The 20,803-nt window shown below is 40.9% G+C and overlaps 1 protein-coding gene across 1 annotated transcript in view; it reads left to right on the plus strand.

Moving 5' to 3' along the window:
- The first annotated feature begins 1,031 nt into the window (after positions 1-1,031).
- Positions 1,032-20,803, plus strand: part of PEX7 (peroxisomal biogenesis factor 7) — a 52,440-nt gene continuing 32,668 nt past the window's right edge. The window contains exons 1-5 of the mRNA XM_083731701.1: positions 1,032-1,312; positions 3,178-3,235; positions 4,806-4,956; positions 8,993-9,070; positions 11,023-11,131. Of these exons, the coding sequence (XP_083587827.1) occupies positions 1,156-1,312; positions 3,178-3,235; positions 4,806-4,956; positions 8,993-9,070; positions 11,023-11,131 (553 nt within the window). The 5' untranslated portion in view covers positions 1,032-1,155. The remainder of the gene's footprint in view (positions 1,313-3,177; positions 3,236-4,805; positions 4,957-8,992; positions 9,071-11,022; positions 11,132-20,803) is intronic.

Below are 20,803 nucleotides of genomic sequence, written 5' to 3' on the forward strand. Positions count from 1 at the left end.
CTTTGGAAAACAAACTTGCTAAATGCACCATGCCACGTGCTCCTGTGCTTTTTAGAGGCCTAATTACAATAGTATCTTCGGTTTTATGCATTTGTCCATTCTTACCCTGGAATCAATGCTCATGAAGATCAACATAAAAAAATTCCTTCCAGCAGCACCTTAGAGACCAACTAAGCTTTCATGCGCATGCACACTTCTTCAGATACCATGCACGTGCATGCACACGAAAGCTCATACTAATAAAAAACGTAGTTGGTCTCTAAGGTGCTGCTGGAAGGAATTTTTTTTATTTTGTTTTGACCGTGCAGACCAGCACGGCTACCTACCTATATCTAGAAGATCAACATAGTTTTAACTGAAATAAATTTTAAAATTCAAGAGCTACACAGCCTTCTCAACTGCTGCATCTCCTATGGTGAGGGCTGCATCCCCTGTGGAAGTATTATGCCTTTGTACTGTCTTTAATGGCCCCGAAGCCCTGCCCAACCCTCATACTTTTAAGCCTTGTGTAGTCTTCCTTTACATAAGGGGCAGGGCCAGCCCCTCCATGAGGCAAGGTGAGGCAACTGCCTCGGGCAGCAGAATCCACAGGAGCGGCAGATCCAGACGTAAGTCTTCAGTCCCCCTCCTTGTTGCCTGATGTAGATCTTCAGGCACCCCTTCATCCCTGGTGGGGAGGGGGAGGCCGCCATTTTGTGGCTCGCCTCAGTTGCCTCAATGTATTGGGCCACTCCTTTGCATTGGGTTAGAGAACACGATTAACGGCGCTTCGAACCACGGCAAGGAAATGAAGCGCGCCCACCTCTGCTTGCTATCGTGTTTCACGTTTCTTCCCCCCCCCCACGTGGGGGGAAACGTCCCTTGAGCTGCGACGAGGAACCGGAAGCCTCGTTGAAGAAACACCGAGCAGGATACGCTATTGCAAGCCCTAGGGCGCTTCTCCATTGCCGCCCCGCCCCAGAAACTGGAGCGGCGGCGGCGCTGCTCTTTGCCCAAACTTTTGATGGCGGCGTTGGCGACTTCTGCCCACAGTTCCGGCGGCCGGAGCTGGGCGGGGCGACGGCGACGGGAGCGGGACCTCCCCACAGAGAAGGAGAGGCGGCAGCGCCTCTCCCGCAGCCGGCCCGGGATAGCTCGAGCGACGCGGTTGAGGCTATGAGCCGCGGCGGCGGAGGTGGTGTTGGCGCGCCGGCGAAGCCCCCGAGGGCGCAGGCCTTCCGCCTGCCCGGCCGCCACGGCTACGCGATCGAGTTCTCGCCTTACCTGCCCGGGCGCTTGGCCTGTGCTGCCTCGCAGTACTACGGGATTGCAGGTGAAGCGGCAAGCAGAGTGCGCATGCGTAGAGGGGCAAAGCCGTGTTGTGTTTTCCAGGCTGCCGGTTTGCCGGGCAAGCAGTTCTTTTAAAAAGAGTAATCTAAAAAGAAATCGAACGGCATCCCGTTTGCATGTTTGCTCAAGCCCCGCTTATTTAGGATTACCTTCCATGCAAGCGTGATCCCAGCCTTGTTGACTTGACAGCAAAGCCCCACGGATTTCGGTGGGGCTTGTTAGTTGCTGCCGCCTAGGCTTGAGGGCTACAGCCTTTAGATGAGTATGCGCTCAGTGGGGCTTGCTTTGGGAGCAAGCACGCTTGTGGTCGGGCTCGTGCTGCGACGTTGAAAGGTTCCCACAGTGCATAGTAGAAAAAGGCAGTGCTGTTTTTCTTTAAAAATGTTTAGGGGTGCTCTCATTTGGACTCAAGAAAACCACCATTTTATAATTCAAATCGGGAAAAATAAATACAGTAAATGGATAAAAGTACGAAGATTTGCAAATGTTTAGGGGTATGTGTACCCCCAGAAGAAAAGCACTGGAAAAACGTGTTTATAGAAGGCATCCGAATGGAAGAAGCGTGCTCTAGGATTTCTTGTAAGATTCTGAGCTGGAGGAAAGAGTGTTAAAATAGCTCTCCTGTTATGTGCAGTGTCAAAACTGTTTACTAAAGCACACATACCTAATCCCAATCGTTTCCATGGTTGTCTCTGCTGATGATCTGACATAGGATGTGCTTTTTTGAGGTACTTGTGGCTGATACTTAGGTATAAAGACCAACCTTAACAGTGTTTAAACATAAGGGCCTAAGAACAGTCCTGCTGGATCAGACCAAAAACCCAGTGGCCAACAATATGCCCATGGAAAACCCATATGCAGGACACTCTCCACTTGTGCTCCCCAGCGACTGTTATTTACAGGCATATCACCTCTTCTACGCACTAAAGGACAACTTCATATACTGTATATGCCACCGTAGTATCTTCTTTGTTTTAGAAAATGGTTGATTCCAAACTGTAACACTTGACCGTCTGTTAAGGTTTGATTGTGTAAGTGGAAAAAACAACTTGAACACCAGGTATTTTATAGAATTGTTTTGCAATCCTATGCATGCTTTCCTGAAAGCAACTCCTGTAAGTCAGTCTTCTTAAATCACCATTTGGTGGCATTGGACCTGACATTCAAGCTTACTTAAGATATCTAGTAATGTTCAGCTGAGGTTTTAAAATGCTTTGTATTAAGACTACTGTTGAGTGTCCTGTCACTTCTTACCAATCCCATACCAATGAAGAACATGGTTCTGGTCTTGCACCAATAGTATTAATTTCATTGGATTTGTGCAAAATAATGTCCTGGTGAATTATGTGCTTGCATGACTTAATATATAAAACAACAGAATTCTACACAGTATGTTTACATAAAATATGTAAGGTTTGCTGTATTAAGTGGTGCTTACTTAACAGGTAAATATACTGCAATTGACAACAATTAAGTGCATATTTATACACTTTGGCATTTGGACTCTATTTTTTTGAACTGCTGCCAGGCCAAGTGGTCAATGCAGTGCTAGACAGATAAATAGCCTGGCATGGTATAGACAGCTATCATCCTAATAATTCAAGTACTTCACTTTAATCTAATTATCCTAAAGTATAGTCTAAAGATAGATAAGACCACTGTTTGCTACATTAAACCAGATTGAAGCTAGTCTATTCCTGATATTTCCAGGGAACCACAATTATGCCACATTGGGTTCTATGGTGGAATAATGACTATAAATTAAAGAAATAAAATAAAGAAAATAAATACTATATTCTACTATAAGGTATTTCCTTATTTTCAAAGGGTAATATTTTCCTTTTTCAGGTTGTGGAACTCTGGTAGTATTAGAACAAAATGAAGCTGGAGTTCATCTCTTTAGAAGGTACTATTGTTCTATAATTTATTAATAAAAATATAATCATATAACCTTGATGTGTAGGAATTGTCTCTAACCATCAAAATCGGAACAGTCAAATAAAGGAAGTTGCGATCAACTTTTGGACTTCAATGTTATTTTAGAAACTTCATTTTGCTTCTGAATCCAAGCCAAAACTTGGATTTAATGGAACAAAAATGGGGTCCTTGGCTGCCTGGGATATATTTCCAAAATTAATTTCTGATTATTCTTGAGGGATAATCTTTAACTACTTTAGCTAGGCTGTAGCGAGGATCATTCATGTGCTCTGATCCTTCAAGGGCAAAGTAGGTTTATTCACAGGTCCAAATATATAGAAGTGCACAAGCTTTGGAGTGTCTTGGTGAGCCACAAGGTAGTACCCTGTTCCCCTCACCACCTCTACACTCTAAACTTAAGGGAGAAGGGAGACTTTCTACTTCAGGGATGCTGAGAGGGTCTCCAGAGTAGTCAAGCTGAAGGGATATGATACCCTTTCTCCTCACTAGATTCAACTACTGGGGCTTGTCACACTCAACAGAATGCCGTGAGAAACACAATGGCAAGCATGACAATTAGAATTATGGATCCTTGCAGGTTTGTTTCTGCAAAATGATTTGCATTCAGAAGGGAATGTGTGGATGGGTATACCTGTATACACCCATTTAGGTGCCAATGAGTGCTTCTATCTGCAGTCTTGGTGCCTAAGTTGTGTCCAGTACCTTGTGTGTGACTACATCTCTTGACTGAGACCGTGGAATTTTAGCTACAATGCTACTTGAATGCTGTTTAGAACATAAACCCTTTAAGCTGAGAAGGGATTTAAAAACCAATAATGGGTAAGTGGCTGAGGCCTACCATTTGGCAGACTGAGGCCTATCAGACCCCAACCCTTACATAAAGTTTTAGGGCCTTGAAAACAAGGCCAGGGGAAGCAACTGAGGAGGTGGGCAACAACACTCTTGAGATTCCTGACCAAAACGTCAGCTTATAGGTTTTACAGCCAGCGCAGGTGGGGAGGGCACACACAAGTTTTGCTGCCCCTTATGGAGATGCAGGAAAGCAAAGCTTAAAGCAGTGGTGAGGAACCTGTTGACTCTCCAGTGTTGTTGCACACCAACTCCCATCATTCTAGTTCAAAACATAGGAGAGGCACCAAGCTAGGGAAGGCTAACTTTGTGAATCAGACAAGTTATCTATTAGTTTTTAAAAATCCTGCCCTCCTCCTAAGGAGTTCAAAGTAGCATTAGTGGTTCCCATCTTATCCCTACACAATCTCTACGAGTTAAGTTAGGCTAAGACAGAATGTGTTTGGCTATAGAGTGCTCAGTGAAGCTTCATGGCTCATCCAAGATTTTATTCCTGGTTGTTCCCCAGTCCAGAACTATCACTCTTTCTATGAAACTATACTGACGCCTGAGAAGTAAAATAATAATAATAATAATAATAATAATAATAATAATAATAATAAGACTTAAATCTGCTATCTTAGCATATGAATTTATTTAAGTTATGTACCATTTCTCATGAACTAATGTGTTGGTTGCTATTTCTTTAGTTTTGACTGGAACGATGGCCTGTTTGATGTGACATGGAGTGAGAACAATGAGCATGTGCTTATCACATCCAGTGGAGATGGATCATTACAAATCTGGGACACTGAAAAGCCCACAGGTCCACTTCAAGTCTATAAAGAACACAGTCAAGAGGTATAATACATGATGTTGTTGCATTTCTTTTCATTCATAAATAGGGACCTTAACACTTAGGCCTACTAAATACCTACTAAGTTGGTACAATGATAAGTGCAGTATTGACTTTACTCTTAGATTTCATTTTCCATCCTTTTTGGGGGTAATAGCTTGGAATTGGCTCTTCTCCTAATCTCTCCATTGGTTTCTTGCCATTGGTCTTGCTCCACTTTCTTGTGTTGTTTTTGAAAAAAGGAAGATCATCTTAAAATTTAAAGAGTACTTTTATAAAGGTTAACTTATTTTTGAACACAGGAAAATCATATTAAAAATTTTAAGAGAAGCACTGCAGATGTTATAATTCCTTACTAAAAAGTAGGAGAATTAAATTACATCCTCTAGAAATTGTAGTGATCTATCCTAAAGTTATATTTCATTTATCTTTTTCAGAGTTGCCACACATATTGAGTTAAGCTGTTCATGTAAATGTGACCGTCTATTTAAGCAGAGCAGTGCATAGCATATAGCTTTTCTGATCCACTCGGGGAAAAACCATAATCATTTCATCATCCATAGCATTAATAGCAAACATAAAAGTTTTCACATTCTATAAACTGAACTCAAAAGATTTTTTTCTGGGCTACAGAAATCATTAGCTTGTATTCTCCTATATCATATGAACTTCTGCCTTCTGAAATGAGTTATTACTTATTGGCTCTCATAAAGATGCCTAACCTCTATTTTTTTGCAGACATTGCAGCTATACGGGTTTCACAGAAGCATGCTGACTCATAATGTTCTGCTAGCCTTCTAATATCTGAAAAATCCTTCAAGAATTATAGCTAATTTTGCTGTGGTTCATATCTGCTGAGGATTGTATTGATCATATAATTTATTTGCCCAGTGAAAAAGAATAAACTTCCTCCTAAGTATCAGAGGTTAGAAAGAAATTCACTGTTTTGGGAAGACCTGTTTTAAGCTATTTCTTTGACATAGGGCTTGCCTCCTCCACTTATAAGTATCTGAATCTGGTGATTTCTGGAGACAATTTGAGAAGAATATGAAGACTACAAGTCTGAGCCAAATCTAGTCTCTGGGCCTAGCCTTGAAACTTTGAAGGTATATTGTTTATTGAAAAAGGAAAAGTGGTTGCTCAAGAAACTACTTGGACATGCTTTTTACTGTCTGATGCAAATTCCCCACCCTGTGAAGTGAAAGCGACCCATGATGTTTGACTCCAGGGTCATCACATCAGTACAGAGGAGACACACAATCATTCCATTTGCGCTGGTGTTTGAGCCAGCACCACTGATGTGTCAAGGAAAGGGGCATGTTGCAGTGAGATGGACTTGCTGGCATCACCTTGGGCTTCACCTTCTAGCACAAGCAGAGTGTTTCCCCAGCAAGTTTCTGTCAGTAAGGGAACTGGGGTCACCATTTGAGGCAAGTGAGACAGAGGCCTTGGCAAAGATTGGATGCCCCTTGGGTTGTTGTATTAGTTGTTAAAATGGTGGCACAGGCTCTCAGTTCTTAGCATTAAGAAGTAGTTACAAGTAGTTTGTAACTACTTCTCAATGCTAAAATTATATTTGTAGAATACAGCACAAGAAGAGACTTGATGTCCAGTGTCTCATCATTGGGGAGGGGCACTTGAATGAGCAGTACAGAGATGGGATCGAAGGCCAATAGGACAGAGCACTAGGGATCATGCATAAGCCAGGCTTCTGTCTGTCTGTCTCCCCATTCCAAAATGAATGTCAGGGCCACACAGCATACAAGCAGAAGTGCCGGATTGGTGCTGTGGGTGACAAATCAACATTATATAAAACTCATACATTATTTTCAGAGCAAGGATTAAGTCTTGCACATCAGATACTCAGAGCAAGAGGAAATCTGCCTTCTCCTTACTTTTGGGTGTCACATATCAGAGTTTGTGGCAGCTTGTCTATAAATATGTAAGACATATTCTTTGCCCTAAAAATGATAATATTTTACTAAAATATTACATTATTTTAAACATAGTTTGGGGATAATCTAGACTGTATATTGCTTAGGAAGCAAGAGAACTGAAGGCATCAGCCATGGATTAGAGACATTTGTAGCAAAATGTGTACTGTGAGATAAAGAAAAGACTCTTGCAGGTCATCTAAACATGTAGCAAGATTCCAGACTGGAATATGGATACAGATATCTGGCTGCCATTGCTTTTGAAGAATATCTTAATGCTTAATCCATTTCTTATGAATACTCTCATTAATGTTAATAATATTTCAGAAATAAGCCTGAGAGCTTTTCGTTATTGTTGAGAATAAATCCTAATCCTCCCAACATCAAGAGAATAAATAATATAAATATTATATAGATCTTTATTATCAGAGAAACTGTTGCTTTTCATGCTACCATTGACAGACTTGGCACTTAAAAATTCTCTGAGTGATACAACTACTTGTTTCAGAGAATAATGCTATAAACATCACATTTGATTATAATTTTCTTTTACCTTGCCCTTGTGTTTGATCTTGTATAACCACACACACACACACACACACACACACACATTACCATCAAAGCCAAACTTAAAAGTAGTCACTTGCCTGGTTGAAGGGTAATAATTGTCTCTAAGCAATATTTTTATTTGTTAGGCTAGTAAAAAGTTTCACGCTAATAGCATCTCTTAGTTTGCTTACAAGGCTTATCAAAAGAAAATCAGCTGGTACAGATAAAAGTAAAATGTTTCTCATTTAAAGTTTTTTTGCATGTTGGTGGGTTCCATTTGTGCAAAGCAGGTGTCACAGGCCCAGCAGGTCTATTTTTGTATACTGCATCAGGATTAGCATTCGACAATTATGGGAATGGTGTTCCACAAGCAGTGATGACTTTGTGAATTAATGCCCCAAGAGGCTTATCACGGAAACCTCAATATAGTGGTTGTGCTGCCAAATTATTTGTGTTTTGCAGCCTAGTTAACTCACAAAATAGCTATTGTTAGTCATGAGAGGAAAATAGTCTTGCAATCCTTCATGAGTTGCCTCAGATTATACTTTGTGAAGTACAATTGTTGAGATATACTTTCAGATTTTTTAGCAGAGTGGACAAATGAGGCTGGCAGTTCTGACATGCTGGAATCAGAACTGTCTGGATGTGGTATTCCTCCATTGTGAATCTCTGTATAGGGGGATCCACTGGTACTTTGAATTGTGAAAGAGATACAGTGTTCAAAAACCTAGGGGGTTTCCTGGTTTGGACATTGCCTTCTGTACACAATAAAGGGAGTGGAGGAAAGATGAGGGGGAAAATGTGTCAGCCTGAGGATAGCCTGATAGAATCATAGAACTGTAGAGCTGGAAGGGATCACAAGGGTCATTTAGTGTAACCCCCTACAATGTAGGAATCTTTTGCCCAACATAGGGCTAAAATCCACAACCCTGAGATTAAGAGTCTCATGCTCTACCAACTGAGCTACCAGAACAGGGGTGACTAATATCTGGGCAGAGGTTTAGGAGATAGTCATAGTGAGCAACAGAAATGGCTCTAATCATGTGGACCTTAGGGACCGTGTTGGAGAGCACATTGTAAATTGCTTTGAGGTTACTTTTTAACAATCAAGTGGTATATGAATTTTATGAAATAAATAATAAGTAATGGAAAGGTTTCAGCTTTTTGTTTTAGGAAGGGGAGCCTCGGTTCTAAAGACTGCAGTAGTGCATTTCCACAAATAATACGATGCATCTACCTACTCATTTATTTCTCATTTCATATGTCATATCATGTGGCTAAATAAGCTTGCATCTTTATGAACGTGTTACTGAGACTTCAGGTATCATTAAGCCTTATATAGCAAATAGTTTAATTCCTGGTGTTAACAAGAGAAAGCTTTCATTGCGGGGCTTTGTTTTGCTAGATATGTAAACATTTCAGAAGGTTTATGCTTTAATTGATTTCATAACAAATATTCTCACTGGTGGCAGGACAGAAAAAAACCCACTCTAACTATAGTTTGTCTAACTTGGATGCTTTGTGAACTTGTAAACTGAAATTAATCCAATATTTGCAGGTTTACAGTGTTGATTGGAGCCAGGCCAGAGGAGAACAACTAGTAGTATCTGGGTCGTGGGATCAAACAGCAAAATTGGTATGTTTGTACTTCTGGCTATTTAAATTTTGTATTAATTCAACATGCAGGAAGAGAATCCTCTCTTAACCTGTGCCATTCTGTTGACTCTTTGTTTGAACAGATGCTACCTTGCTCTCTCTGCTGAAATTATACTGGCTTAATAAAAATAAAGATGGTTTAGGTCAAGAATGGGGAATCTCGAAATTCTAACTCTCATAATCCTTGACCATTAACCATGCTGGTAGGAACTGCAGTCCAATAGCAACTGGAGGGCCATCCCTGCTTTATTTTGTGCAAATGCCATAGGCAGTGAATGAATTCAGCATCTGGAGTCATCACAGGATGTGGGTCTCCACATATCAGAAGACCAACTGTTCAAACCTGTGTGAGAGATTTAAGAAAAAATTGCCACCGACTCACTGATGATGAAAATAATTTTGAACATAATATTATGTGAAGCAGAATTCCTGGGAAACGAGCAAAACTACAGGTGCTGAAGTATTGCTTTTGGACCTACATGTCCTGCAGTAAGAAGTGAATAAGATGCAAACAGAAAAATAGTACTGCCACTGATATAGAAAGGATATTAGGCCAGGTCTGAGCATGCAGTTGAATGAGATAGTAGAATTCTGAAGATTGTTCCCCTTCAGATGTAGGTGAAGGCGCCATTTTTTATTCCATCTGAAATTGCCTACCTCCAAAAAGTCTATCACTGTTCTATTTCTTCTTGAATAGGTTCTCATAGCATGTTGTCATTTGCACCAATTAAAAAAGTTTCATGAATAACAAAACCAGAAGTTTAAAGTTTGCTGTCATAAGTGCTGGGGAGAGATTTTTTGCAACACAAACAAGATAAGATGGTAACGAGATTGCTGTAGGACAATGTAGGAGTATTCAAGCACTCAGGTTGTATAGAATTATTCATGCAGGAGGATGAAGCTAATTTTCAGATATATAAAGCAAAGCTGCTTCATAGGTGCACATTTCTAACAGATCTTAGATTCACACTCCTACACAGAGAAGTTGTTCTAGTGGAAGATGACACCTTTTTATTTTGTATTATTTTCAGGGACAAACATGACAACAACTGTAGTTATTTTTTCTTTTTTTCTTTTTTCTTTTTTTTCAATGCCAAAAGGAAGCATTTTTCTGTATTTGAATTGGCTCTGTTTTTAAAACTATCTGGGGCTATTTAAAAATAACGAAGTTCATCCTGTGCATGTTTATGCAAGCATAAATCATAGTGATTCCAATGACAGTTGCTACCAGGTAAGTGTACCTATAGTTATAACTTAAGTTTTTAAAAAGTCAAGGGGTGACATGACTGAATTTAAAATGAAAACATAATAAACATAATAAAAAACAAAGTTAATTTGTGTAGTAATTTTCTTCTGCCCAGTACTCAGGTAAAGGTAAAGGTAAAGGTACCCCTGCCCGTATGGGCCAGTCTTGACAGACTCTAGGGTTGTGCGCTCATCTCACTCTATAGACCGGGAGCCAGCGCTGTCCGCAGACACTTCCAGGTCACGTGGCCAGCGTGACGAAGCTGCATCTGGCGAGCCAGAGCAGCACACAGAACGCCATTTACCTTCCCGCTGGTAAGCGGTCCCTATTTATCTACTTGCACCCCGGGGGTGCTTTCGAACTGCTAGGTTGGCAGGCGCTGGGACCGAACGACAGGAGCGCACCCCGCCGCGGGGATTCGAACCGCCGACCATGCGATCGGCAAGTCCTAGGCGCTGAGGTTTTACCCACAGCGCCACCAGCGTCCCTCAGTACTCAGTACTACTCAAAAGTAGAAAATGCTGCCCTGTTTATGAACATCTTATAATAGGACAATAATGTATGCTGTAGTGCACATATTTAGCAAAACAAGCCTATGTTTTTAATGTGAGCAAATAAAATTCAGTATATTGCCTTCAGTTATTACACTGCACAAACAGCTGTTTATTTGTTTACATTATATCTAGTGGGATCCTGCAGTGGGACAGTCTTTATGTACTTTTAAAGGCCACGAAGGTGTCATTTACAGCACAATATGGTCTCCGCACATCCCAGGCTGCTTTGCATCTGCCTCAGGTAAATATTTAACTGTGCAGTCATACTCAAAAGGGGAACATTATTTTTGATTGCTTTCAAATCCTGTCCAGCAGGTGGTGGTATAAATTTATAGAAGTGGCAGAAGAAATGATAAATGTATAGCTATAATTGAAGTGGAGGTTCAGTAGTTATCTTTTAAATCCACTGACTTGGTCTCTCTACATGGATCAGCAATTGTCTCACTTGAGTGAGCTAGTGGCAATTTTTCACACTGGCATTTCCCCCCTCCCCCCGCTTCTCTTGAAAAAGTTTTTTTCCCCTTGCCTGTTTGCCTCTGTGGCAGTGTAGTGCTTTGCTATACAATCAGGCTTCACATCTTTTACCTGATATTTCTGTGTCCATGAGATCAAGGCGTTCCCTGAAAAATGCACCTCAGCAAGGCTTTAGGTAGTGTGTTGATTAAATTTTGAAGCCTGTGGTTCATAAGAATCGAAAACCAACCATTGTGTAACTTCAGCTCATGCTTATTTCTTGTGTATTTGGCTTACTTTTTATCAAAATGATTAGTATCTCTTGGGGCAAGCTGAATTCCTCACAATGATTTGAAAAGGGATTTGGGAGTATAATGAAAAGGGTCACTGCAGTAAATATTTTTTTTAAAAAAATGATTTCCAGAATATTCTTTAGGCTAACACCATCATACTGTTGCACCAATTTACTTCCTATGGTTTTCTAGGATTATTGTAGTGGCGGCATTAAGACTTAATGTTTGTATCATGCTTTTGAGTGTTCAGAGTGCTTTGTTCACATTACCTTACTGCTGTTTTTGCAACAAATCATATATATATATATATATATATATATATATATATATATAGGTGGGGAGGTTGAAGGCAAACATGAGCAATAGTGGCATCCTATAACCAGTCAGTTTGCAAAGTAAGATATCAAACCACAGTTTTATTCTAGGGTTGTGTTTTTCTCCCCAACTGCATTTTGTTAGTTCTCTGGGTACATAGCATGGAATTGTTGCTTTCAGTAATGATTTCTTGAGGTTACTAATGCATGAATTACTGTGGCCTGACTGTCCAGGTCTAAGAATGGCTGCAGTTGGCATACCAACCATATCTGGTAAAATGATTTCATAGCCACTAAGCTACGTGAGCTTCCAGTGAGAAAGATGGATTCAGGAGCACTCCCAAGCTCCAAACCTGTTCTTTCAGAGGGAATGCTATCTTGCCCAGAACAGGCAACCGATCAATCTTTCGGACACCCACAGTGCCTCCTGTTTCCCAGAGTCGATGCTCAGTTTACCATCCATTCAATCACTGCAGCCAGATAACAGTCCAGATAATGCACAGTCTCTTTTGACTCAGATGTTACAGGGAAGTAGAGCTGTGCGTCATCAGCATAGTGACGACATTTTGCCCCAAAGCTCTGAATGACCATACCCAGTGGCTTCATATAGATATCAAACAACATTGGGGACAAGATTGTACCTTGCAGTACACCTGAGTACGAGGACCAGGGAGCCAAAACAGTTTCCAATGCTACACTCTGGGAATAACCTTTTAGGTAGGAGTGAAGTCACTGTGAAAGAAGTGATTCCATTACGCATCCCATGGAACCAGTCCAAGTGGATCCCATGGCAAATGTATCAAAAGCTGCTGAGAGATGGAAGAAGCAGTAACAGAGGTGCACTCCTTGCATCCTGCTCTTGATACAGGTCATCCATCAGGGCGACCAAGGCTGATTCAGTCCCCAAACTGTGCCTGAACCCAAAGTGAAATGGATCCAAGTAATTCATATTCTCCAGGAACTCCTGCAACTCCTTTGCCACCACCTTACCCAAGAAAGCAGTATTTGCAAACAGGTGGTAGTTGTAAGCCATAGGACTCACATATTACATATTTTTACCTTTACAGCAATAAACATTAACTAAAAATTAGGATTGTGTTTAAGGAAAGATGTACCCCGTGTGTGTGGGTGTTATTTTTAAAGCTCAGCATGTTGTGGAGCTTCTTTGCCTACTGAAGCAGCATAATTAATCTGTTTGATTAGTAGCAGCATGACCATTTCTCTTCTGTGTACCAAATGGATAGGTCAGCCAGATTTTTCTTTCAAGTGTAATGCCATTTAACACTTCAGAGTGATGCATCTTCCTTTCCGCTCCTGAACCAGAATTATTTGAAACCAAATCTAATTTGTTTCAATTGAAATCAGTAAGAAAAGCTGGCTCTAGCCCTCAGCCACATGCAGCTCCTTCACTTGTTGCATGCCTAAAGGATGCTTGAACTGCAAGGTTTTGTACATTTATTGCAATTCACTGGCTTCTATTCTTCAGTTAGTTTCCCCACCTACCCACCATTAGTAAGGGCAGGCAAGAGTCTTCTGAGCCAAGCTCCTTCACATGTAAAAAAGCAGATAAATAAATGCCCTTTCACTAAACAGTTGTGCTGGACTGAAATTTTTAGACCCAAAATTGGACACATACTGTAGTGAAATGGGCATGCTGAACTGTACCTTCCATTTCTTTTGACAGGCCCTTTAAGGACTATTTAATGAGCCATTTTCTCAATCTTTTTGATTAATGAAACACATTATAGAAAGAACAAGATCCAGCACATGGAGGTAGAACACGGGCATCTCACTGGCTGTACTTCTAAAGATGTCGTCCTTTTCTGACCTTAGTGTTCCAGACTTGCTTTTTCTGCTGCAGCTGCTGCAGCTTTTGCAGGGAAAATATTTTATGCTCTGGCAGACTACAGACTCCTAGTTTTTGTTATTCTGTATGGTACAGAAGTCGAGCCAGGCCAACAAAGCAGCTGTGACCATTATAGACCTTGTTTTGAAGAAGATGCCATACACAGGTCTTAAGAGAAAAAGACATTTATTGCTGTGCAATAGCAAGAAAAGTTCCAAATAATGAATGATCATTTTACCTGCTTATGTTTCCCATCAGTTTTGACTGATTTCTGGGTTAATGGACCAGACCAGAAAGCAATGCAGTTGACTACATTGGGTACTGGAAAAGCACAAAATGTATTCTTCGTTCTCTGGGCTTTCCTTTTAAGAACTGTTCTAGGTCAGTACGTTGGGACATCTGGCTAGTTCTGTATTTAGTTATTAGTGTTGACAGTGGCTGGGATCTAAAGAGCCACTTACTCAGTATTGCCCTTACACTGTGACCTTTCCAGTGATACCTTGTTTGATCTGCTTGGTTAAGATGAGTGCTGATAAATCATTTTACTAGGAGAAAATGTTAGTCCGTTTTTGTTTGGTTTTGCTGCTTTGGATTTCCACATCAGATGGATCTCAAGATACAATGGTTAAGAGAAATTTATCTGGATAGCTTTAAGAGACGTATGATGGGAAGCCACAAATGATGATTTGCCGCTTATGGATGTGATGTAGAAGCTATTTCGTTCTCTGGATTATTCTGTACTATGCAATACAGAAACACATGGCTGCTGTCAAACACTTGGCTTTATAATGCTGTTATTATTTAAATATTTATACCACCCTTCATCTGAAGATCACAGGGTGGTGATCTTATATTAAGGCAAAATATGAATTAGCCTTTTGCACATATACATAGCCCCTTCATTCCTTCGTGACATGAACGATCAAGCAAGGAAGTCTCAAATTAACCATAGTTTCCCATTTTATCTGGACCAGGAAACCATGGTTACCAGCTTTTGATAAAACAGGAAACTATGGCTACTTTGAGACGGCCTGATTAATTAGGGTTATTTAGAGACTGCATTCATGAACAGGCAAAAGGCTTATTCATATACTGGCTTATTAAGTTGAGAGAGGATTGTCTGAACTGGATTTATATCTTTGGTTGTTTATTCCGCATAACCTTACATGCAATCAGTGCTGATTGTCCATCTTTCCCCCTAACATCCCTTTTTACCATGTTGGTCAATGTAGCACTTTGAGATGACATTTTCAAGGAATGACAAAAAGCAGCCTTCCTCATCCTAGTGACCTCCAGTTGTTTTGGATTACGGCCCCAGTCAGCACAGGCATATTGGCTGGGGCGGATGTGAGCTGTTACCTCCTGGTGCCTTAGACATCAGTTTGGGGAAGACTGACCTACAGGGATGACCAAGATCTTTCATGAGCTGTGAACATATAAACAACTTTCTTACCTATGAGATTTTTGTATGGGTTACCGGTCAAGTCACTGCAAGAGATTAACTGCAGAAATCTGTTTCATTTTAAGTTGGCTTGAAATGTCACTTGAGAGGCATTTGTGTTCAGCATCAAAATGGGTAGGGGTCCTTTTTGAATGACACCCACTTACTTCTACACAAGCTGATAACAAAATGGCGCATGTGGTGGGTGCCAACAAACAGGAGCGCCCTGCCATTCACAAGTTTTCCCAGCAGTAACTGCACACAGCTGGTCATGTGAATGAACCCTGAGCCACTAGCCTGAAAATGAAACATCCTTTGAAGTTATTCAAGGCTGCTCTAAGTGAGGAGCTTTGCTTGCTACCTCGATAACAAGGATACTAGTTCATGGAAGAATTCAAAATGGCATTCTTTTCTTAGCTGTGATTCCTGCATTGCAGGGGGTGGACCTAGATGACCCTCTGGGTCCCTTCCAGCTCTACAATTCTGTGAAAAGAGTTAAATAGAAAGCTAGCAAATAACTTACTGTTAAATTAGATTTTTCTATCTTCTGTTCTCCAAAGGCCTAACTGCTGGTGTGTGTTTCTCTGTGTTGCACACACATCTCATCCTATACACGTGAATGGAATTGAAGCTGCAAATGGTTGTTTTATGGAAAAAATGCATTAACAGCTTCAGGCTTTTTATGGAATTCCTCCCATTAATGCAGCAGACACTTAATCAGATTGTCAATATATAGATATATTACAGTATGTATGACAGTATGTAAATCTCTAAACTCTACTTGAGTTCCTTGTTTGGGAGAAGGGGAGAATATTATAGGAGAAAAGCAAACAGAAAAATCACTGTATTTATTGTCTAAGAAGTAGAAATAGAAAAAAGTGATTAAATACTTAAGGGTCTGGAGTTGTGCAAATTACACCCATGAGCACTTATTTGAACAAGAGTAGATTATTGGGGGTGATGGGGGGTGGCCCTGCCTGAATGGCATTTCAATTAATGTGTATTCAGCATTAAATACATTTTCCATTTGGAAAGGTGCAAAGCACTTTGCAGAGCTGTTAATACTGTATTCAATCATCTGCACTTCTGTGGGAACTTACCCAGTTGCTTCAGCTCTTGTTTAGAGCCCGAGATCAAGATAGCAACCATGAGTTGTGAAATCGATGTTGTCTATTCTATTTTATCCTGTCATGATGTCAGTACCAGTTTCTGGACTGATAAAGCCGGGTGGGAGATCGGGTGGAAGAGGCTGCTCTGGCTCATGGGCCTGATAAATGTCTGGCTGACAACAAAAGGCTAGCCATGTGGAAAATGTGATTAAAGAAATGACATAAATAACAAAACCGCCTGGTGCTTAAAAGGGTTTAATGAGTCATTGTGCCATTTGCCCAGAAGGTCCCTTCTTCCTACCTGGAAAACAAAACCGAGTATCATGTAAAGAAGGCCCAAATGCATCTGATACTCGCATTCGGCACTCCTGTGTGATCTTTCTTTTGCCATTCAGTCTTCAGGGCTAGAGGTTGAGATCCATTCTTCCATTTTATCATGAAAAACATCATTTTTATATTCAAATACTGTTTATGGCAGAATTGTGAAACCACAAAAGTGATAAGCCTGCAAATATTTTTACTACCTCCTCTAGGACCAGCTTGAAAATGCAGGCTTGCTAGCCTCTTAATAGGCTAGTAAGCAAAAGCCTTTCCTCCTCCCAGGAGGGGAGGGGTTGTGAGTGCGAGACGATTCCCGCGTCATGCAGGGGGCGCTCCGCCCCCTGCTTCAACTCCAGGGCTGGCACCACGCCCCTCCCCGGTTGGCCACCCAATAGGGAAGCTCGGCGGGGGCGTGGCTTGCTGCTCAAACGCAGCCGCGCCAGCCATCCCCACCATTGCACACACATTTTCTTCGAGTCATCCACCCTCCACTCCCTTTAGATTAGCTGCTCCTGAGACTTTGCTGTGGACCTCTGGTTGGTCGCCCTGTTTAACCAGGGGGCCTGGTAGGAGTTTTTTCCAGTCGGCTAAATTGGCGCGGCCTCTTGGTTTTTTTTGCCTACTTCGTAGCAACCATCACAACCTTCGTGGTATTTTGCGGTTAAGCATTGGAATGTGTTGTTGGTGTTTCGGGGGGCAAGGTGTGGCCATCGCCTTCCCCGACAATTTTGGGTATTCCGCTAAAGGAATCCGACGGTCGTGGATCCTGTCCAATGCCCGTGTGGCGGGGGGCGACCCTCGTTGACATCAGGAGAGAGCCTATAGTTGTATTAGCATCAACAGGCTCCCCCTCCTGGTGGTTAACCCCTCCTTAGACTCACCCCTCTTCGTGTGGGTGGAGTCCAATGTTCCGTGGTCCAATGCCTAAGCCAATACCTTCTCACATGCCGTAATCAATAAAGTTGTGGCCTTTACCTTACCCATTAACCTTACATTCTGTGTCCACGTGTCTTTATTCCCCAAGCGGGGATCGGGTCCTTGAATCACAAATTGCCTTTAACGATACAGCCTGGTGAAGTTGTGGCCAGATACTTGTGCCTGCTCTGTTTCCATGCCGGTTGTGGCCATGTAGACGGCTGGAGGAGGGAGGGAGGGAGTGATCTTTCTTCCCTCTGTCTGCCTACACAGTTGCCTGTGTAGAATTGCTGGTCGCCTGTGGCCACCAGGATATTGGTCATAAATTTGCCACTAAGAAGCTGCTTACAAATCAGATGCTTACTTGTAAGAGGAAAGCACTTTGACACTTATAAATGAGAGCTGCTTCGGCAGCGGGAAGAAATCTGTGAAGCTTGGCATAACAGCCAGCTATTATCTTAACTGCTAGGACTTCAGTTTTAATGTTGCATTCATTTAGAACTTTAATGTGGCTATTACATTTATTTATTATAGTAAATGCAAACTGGTTTTACTCCAGCATTTTCAAGCATCCAGAAAAGAAAATGTGGACTTGCATCTTAGTAGAATTTAGTCACACTGAAGTTTTCCATTCATCATAATTAAGCCTGGCTTCTTGTAGTAGGGCAATTTTCTAGAGGTTTCCCCCAGCTGCAGTGGACTTGTTTTTCTTTTCAGTTTGCACACCAAAGTATCAGTACACACAGAGAAGTAGCAAGCTACGTAGCTCTCGAATTAATTAAATTCCTATTTCTCATTCAGCTCTAACATTTTATGTTTAAGAGTTCGACAGCAGTGTTAATGACCATAGTGCATTATGGGAAAATAATTTACACATGAGGAATCTGGAGCTGCAGATAATATGAGACATTGGCAGTCTCCCACAAGCAACTTCAGAACATCAAATTGTTAGGGAAGTGTTAACAGACTTTTCCTTGACCTTCTCTAAGAAGAATGGTTTTGATGGGCTACCCATGAGTCAGTTTTAGGATGATCTGAATACTTGCACTAAGTACAAAAGGGCTATGTTTTGAGTCCCTGTAGATCAGTAGAAAATTGTTTTCTCTTTTTACATAAGAGGACTTCCGAGGCTAAGAAGCTGCAGATTCTTCAGTGTATCTAGTGGCCTCCTTCTAAGGCATGCAGAGCTGACGAAAACGCTTGAGTTGAGGCATGCTGGCTATACTGCCACCACATCACAAAACATGGCATTATTCCAGCATTGCAGGTAGGTTAGTTCAGAATTTTAGGCAGACGCAGCAGCATGTTCATTTAGAACTGGCTGTTTCGGTTTCCATGTAAATCAGCATGCAGCATCCTTGGATATTAGAACTGATTGAAAAGTAACATACCGTATTTTTCCATGTATAAGACTAGGTTTCCCCCCCAAAAAATAATGTCAAAAATCAGTGGACGTCTTATACACAGATAGTGCCAAGGGTGGACTGGTAATTGGTTGTTGTCCCAAAAACATGTGTCTTGTAGAAGGAAAAATACAGTAATTTCTGTGTTTGACTGCTATTTTTTTTTTTTAAAAAATGGGGTTATTCTTATTTTTATTTTAATTATTATTTATTCTGTGTTTTTATATCGTGATTTTATCCTGTACCACCCTGAGACCTGCAGGTATAGGGTGGTATACAATTGTTGCTGCTGCTGCTGCTGCTGTTATTAACAACAATGATAATAATAGGGTGCCCGATGATTTTTATAGTTATTGGATTTTTGTTGTTGTTCTCCTTCTGAATGATGCCATGGCCTATGGCTAGTGCAATAAAAAGTTTAATTGATAATTGATAATAATAGTCCAATGAGCTTTTGTTTGACTTCATAATAAGCTACCCAGAAAGCAAAGCAAATTTACATTATACTGGTTCCACTTGTAAGACTGGATGAGTTGGTAGGTGCAACTCAATATAAATATGCAAAGTTGGATTTCACATTCCAACATAGTAGTTTGGGATTTCATCATGTATTGGTACATGTTTGCACAGTACATTAATTTATTGATTATCAAAAATTACTTGGTATGTTTATATTTTGTTCTTTAAGCTGTTGCTAAAAATAATAAAGTTGTTTCCATTTTGCTTAGGTCTGTATATTCCTAGTATACATTATTATGGCAGATACTTTAACAGCAGTGTTAGTAACTAACTGTCATGGGGACTGAGTCTGAACTAGGGTAGTGCATTATCCTTTAGATTTGGACCATGGGGAGGCATTTTAATGTACAGGTGCTAAAATAGTCTACATTTGTTGCTGCCAGAAGTTCATCTATTAGTATGCCTGGCACCATCATTGCCTGCATTTAGGTGCTAAGCTAAAATGTTTGTTTACTCTGGTCTTTGACTTGGAGGGAGGCGAGTTGTGGGTGGTGAGGAGTTGGCCAGTTTTAGTGCTCGTATTCTAGCTGGGTGGCTGGGATTTGTCCTTTTACAAATATTCTTGGATTAGCAAGTTCAGGTATGGTGCTTTACAATTGATTTATATATGGTTTTAATTCCACTTTGAGACACCCATTTGTGTATGAAAAGTGATGACTAAATACAATAAATAAATAAAATTTAGAAGAAATATGGGGACTTTGACAATTTTACATTCTCGGTCATTTCTGAGCCTAGAAAAACTGGTTTCTCTGTTGTTCCTTGAGACCTGAAGCTGTTCAGCATCTCAGACTACCTTCTAGCTCCTATAAAGCCACTTGGCAGCATAAAGACCAGTAGCCTTTTAAGACTTTACTGTGGGGACCTTGTTTTGGCCACAGCAGATATGTGAAGTGTGAACAAGAGACATATATGTACTTAAAAACTTGTGTGTACCCAGCTGGGAGACCTGATTTGTATGCTATTCTCTGAGAAGTATACATGGGTGTTGAGGGATATGCATCTGTAAACAAGTTTGCTGTGTGATGTGATCTTTATGAGAGATGTTGAACACACAGCGGGCTATTTAACAATGGGTCAGAAATCCTTAAATTATTTATTGATTTATTAAATCAATGTCCAAGCCTTAAAGGATGATGTTCACAGTTGTTGTTTTAAAAAAGAACAACCTAGTATTTTTTTTTCCAGACAAGTGAGACCCATTATTAAAATACAAAAAAATCCTATCTGCAGTATGGATGAAGACCTCTTGCCTTGGCACTAGTAGCCATTTTCAGCTGCCACGTACTTCATGAGTTT

The sequence above is a fragment of the Podarcis gaigeae genome (genome assembly GCF_964106915.1).
Source record: "Podarcis gaigeae genome assembly, chromosome: 3".
Classification (NCBI taxonomy): domain Eukaryota; kingdom Metazoa; phylum Chordata; class Lepidosauria; order Squamata; family Lacertidae; genus Podarcis; species Podarcis gaigeae.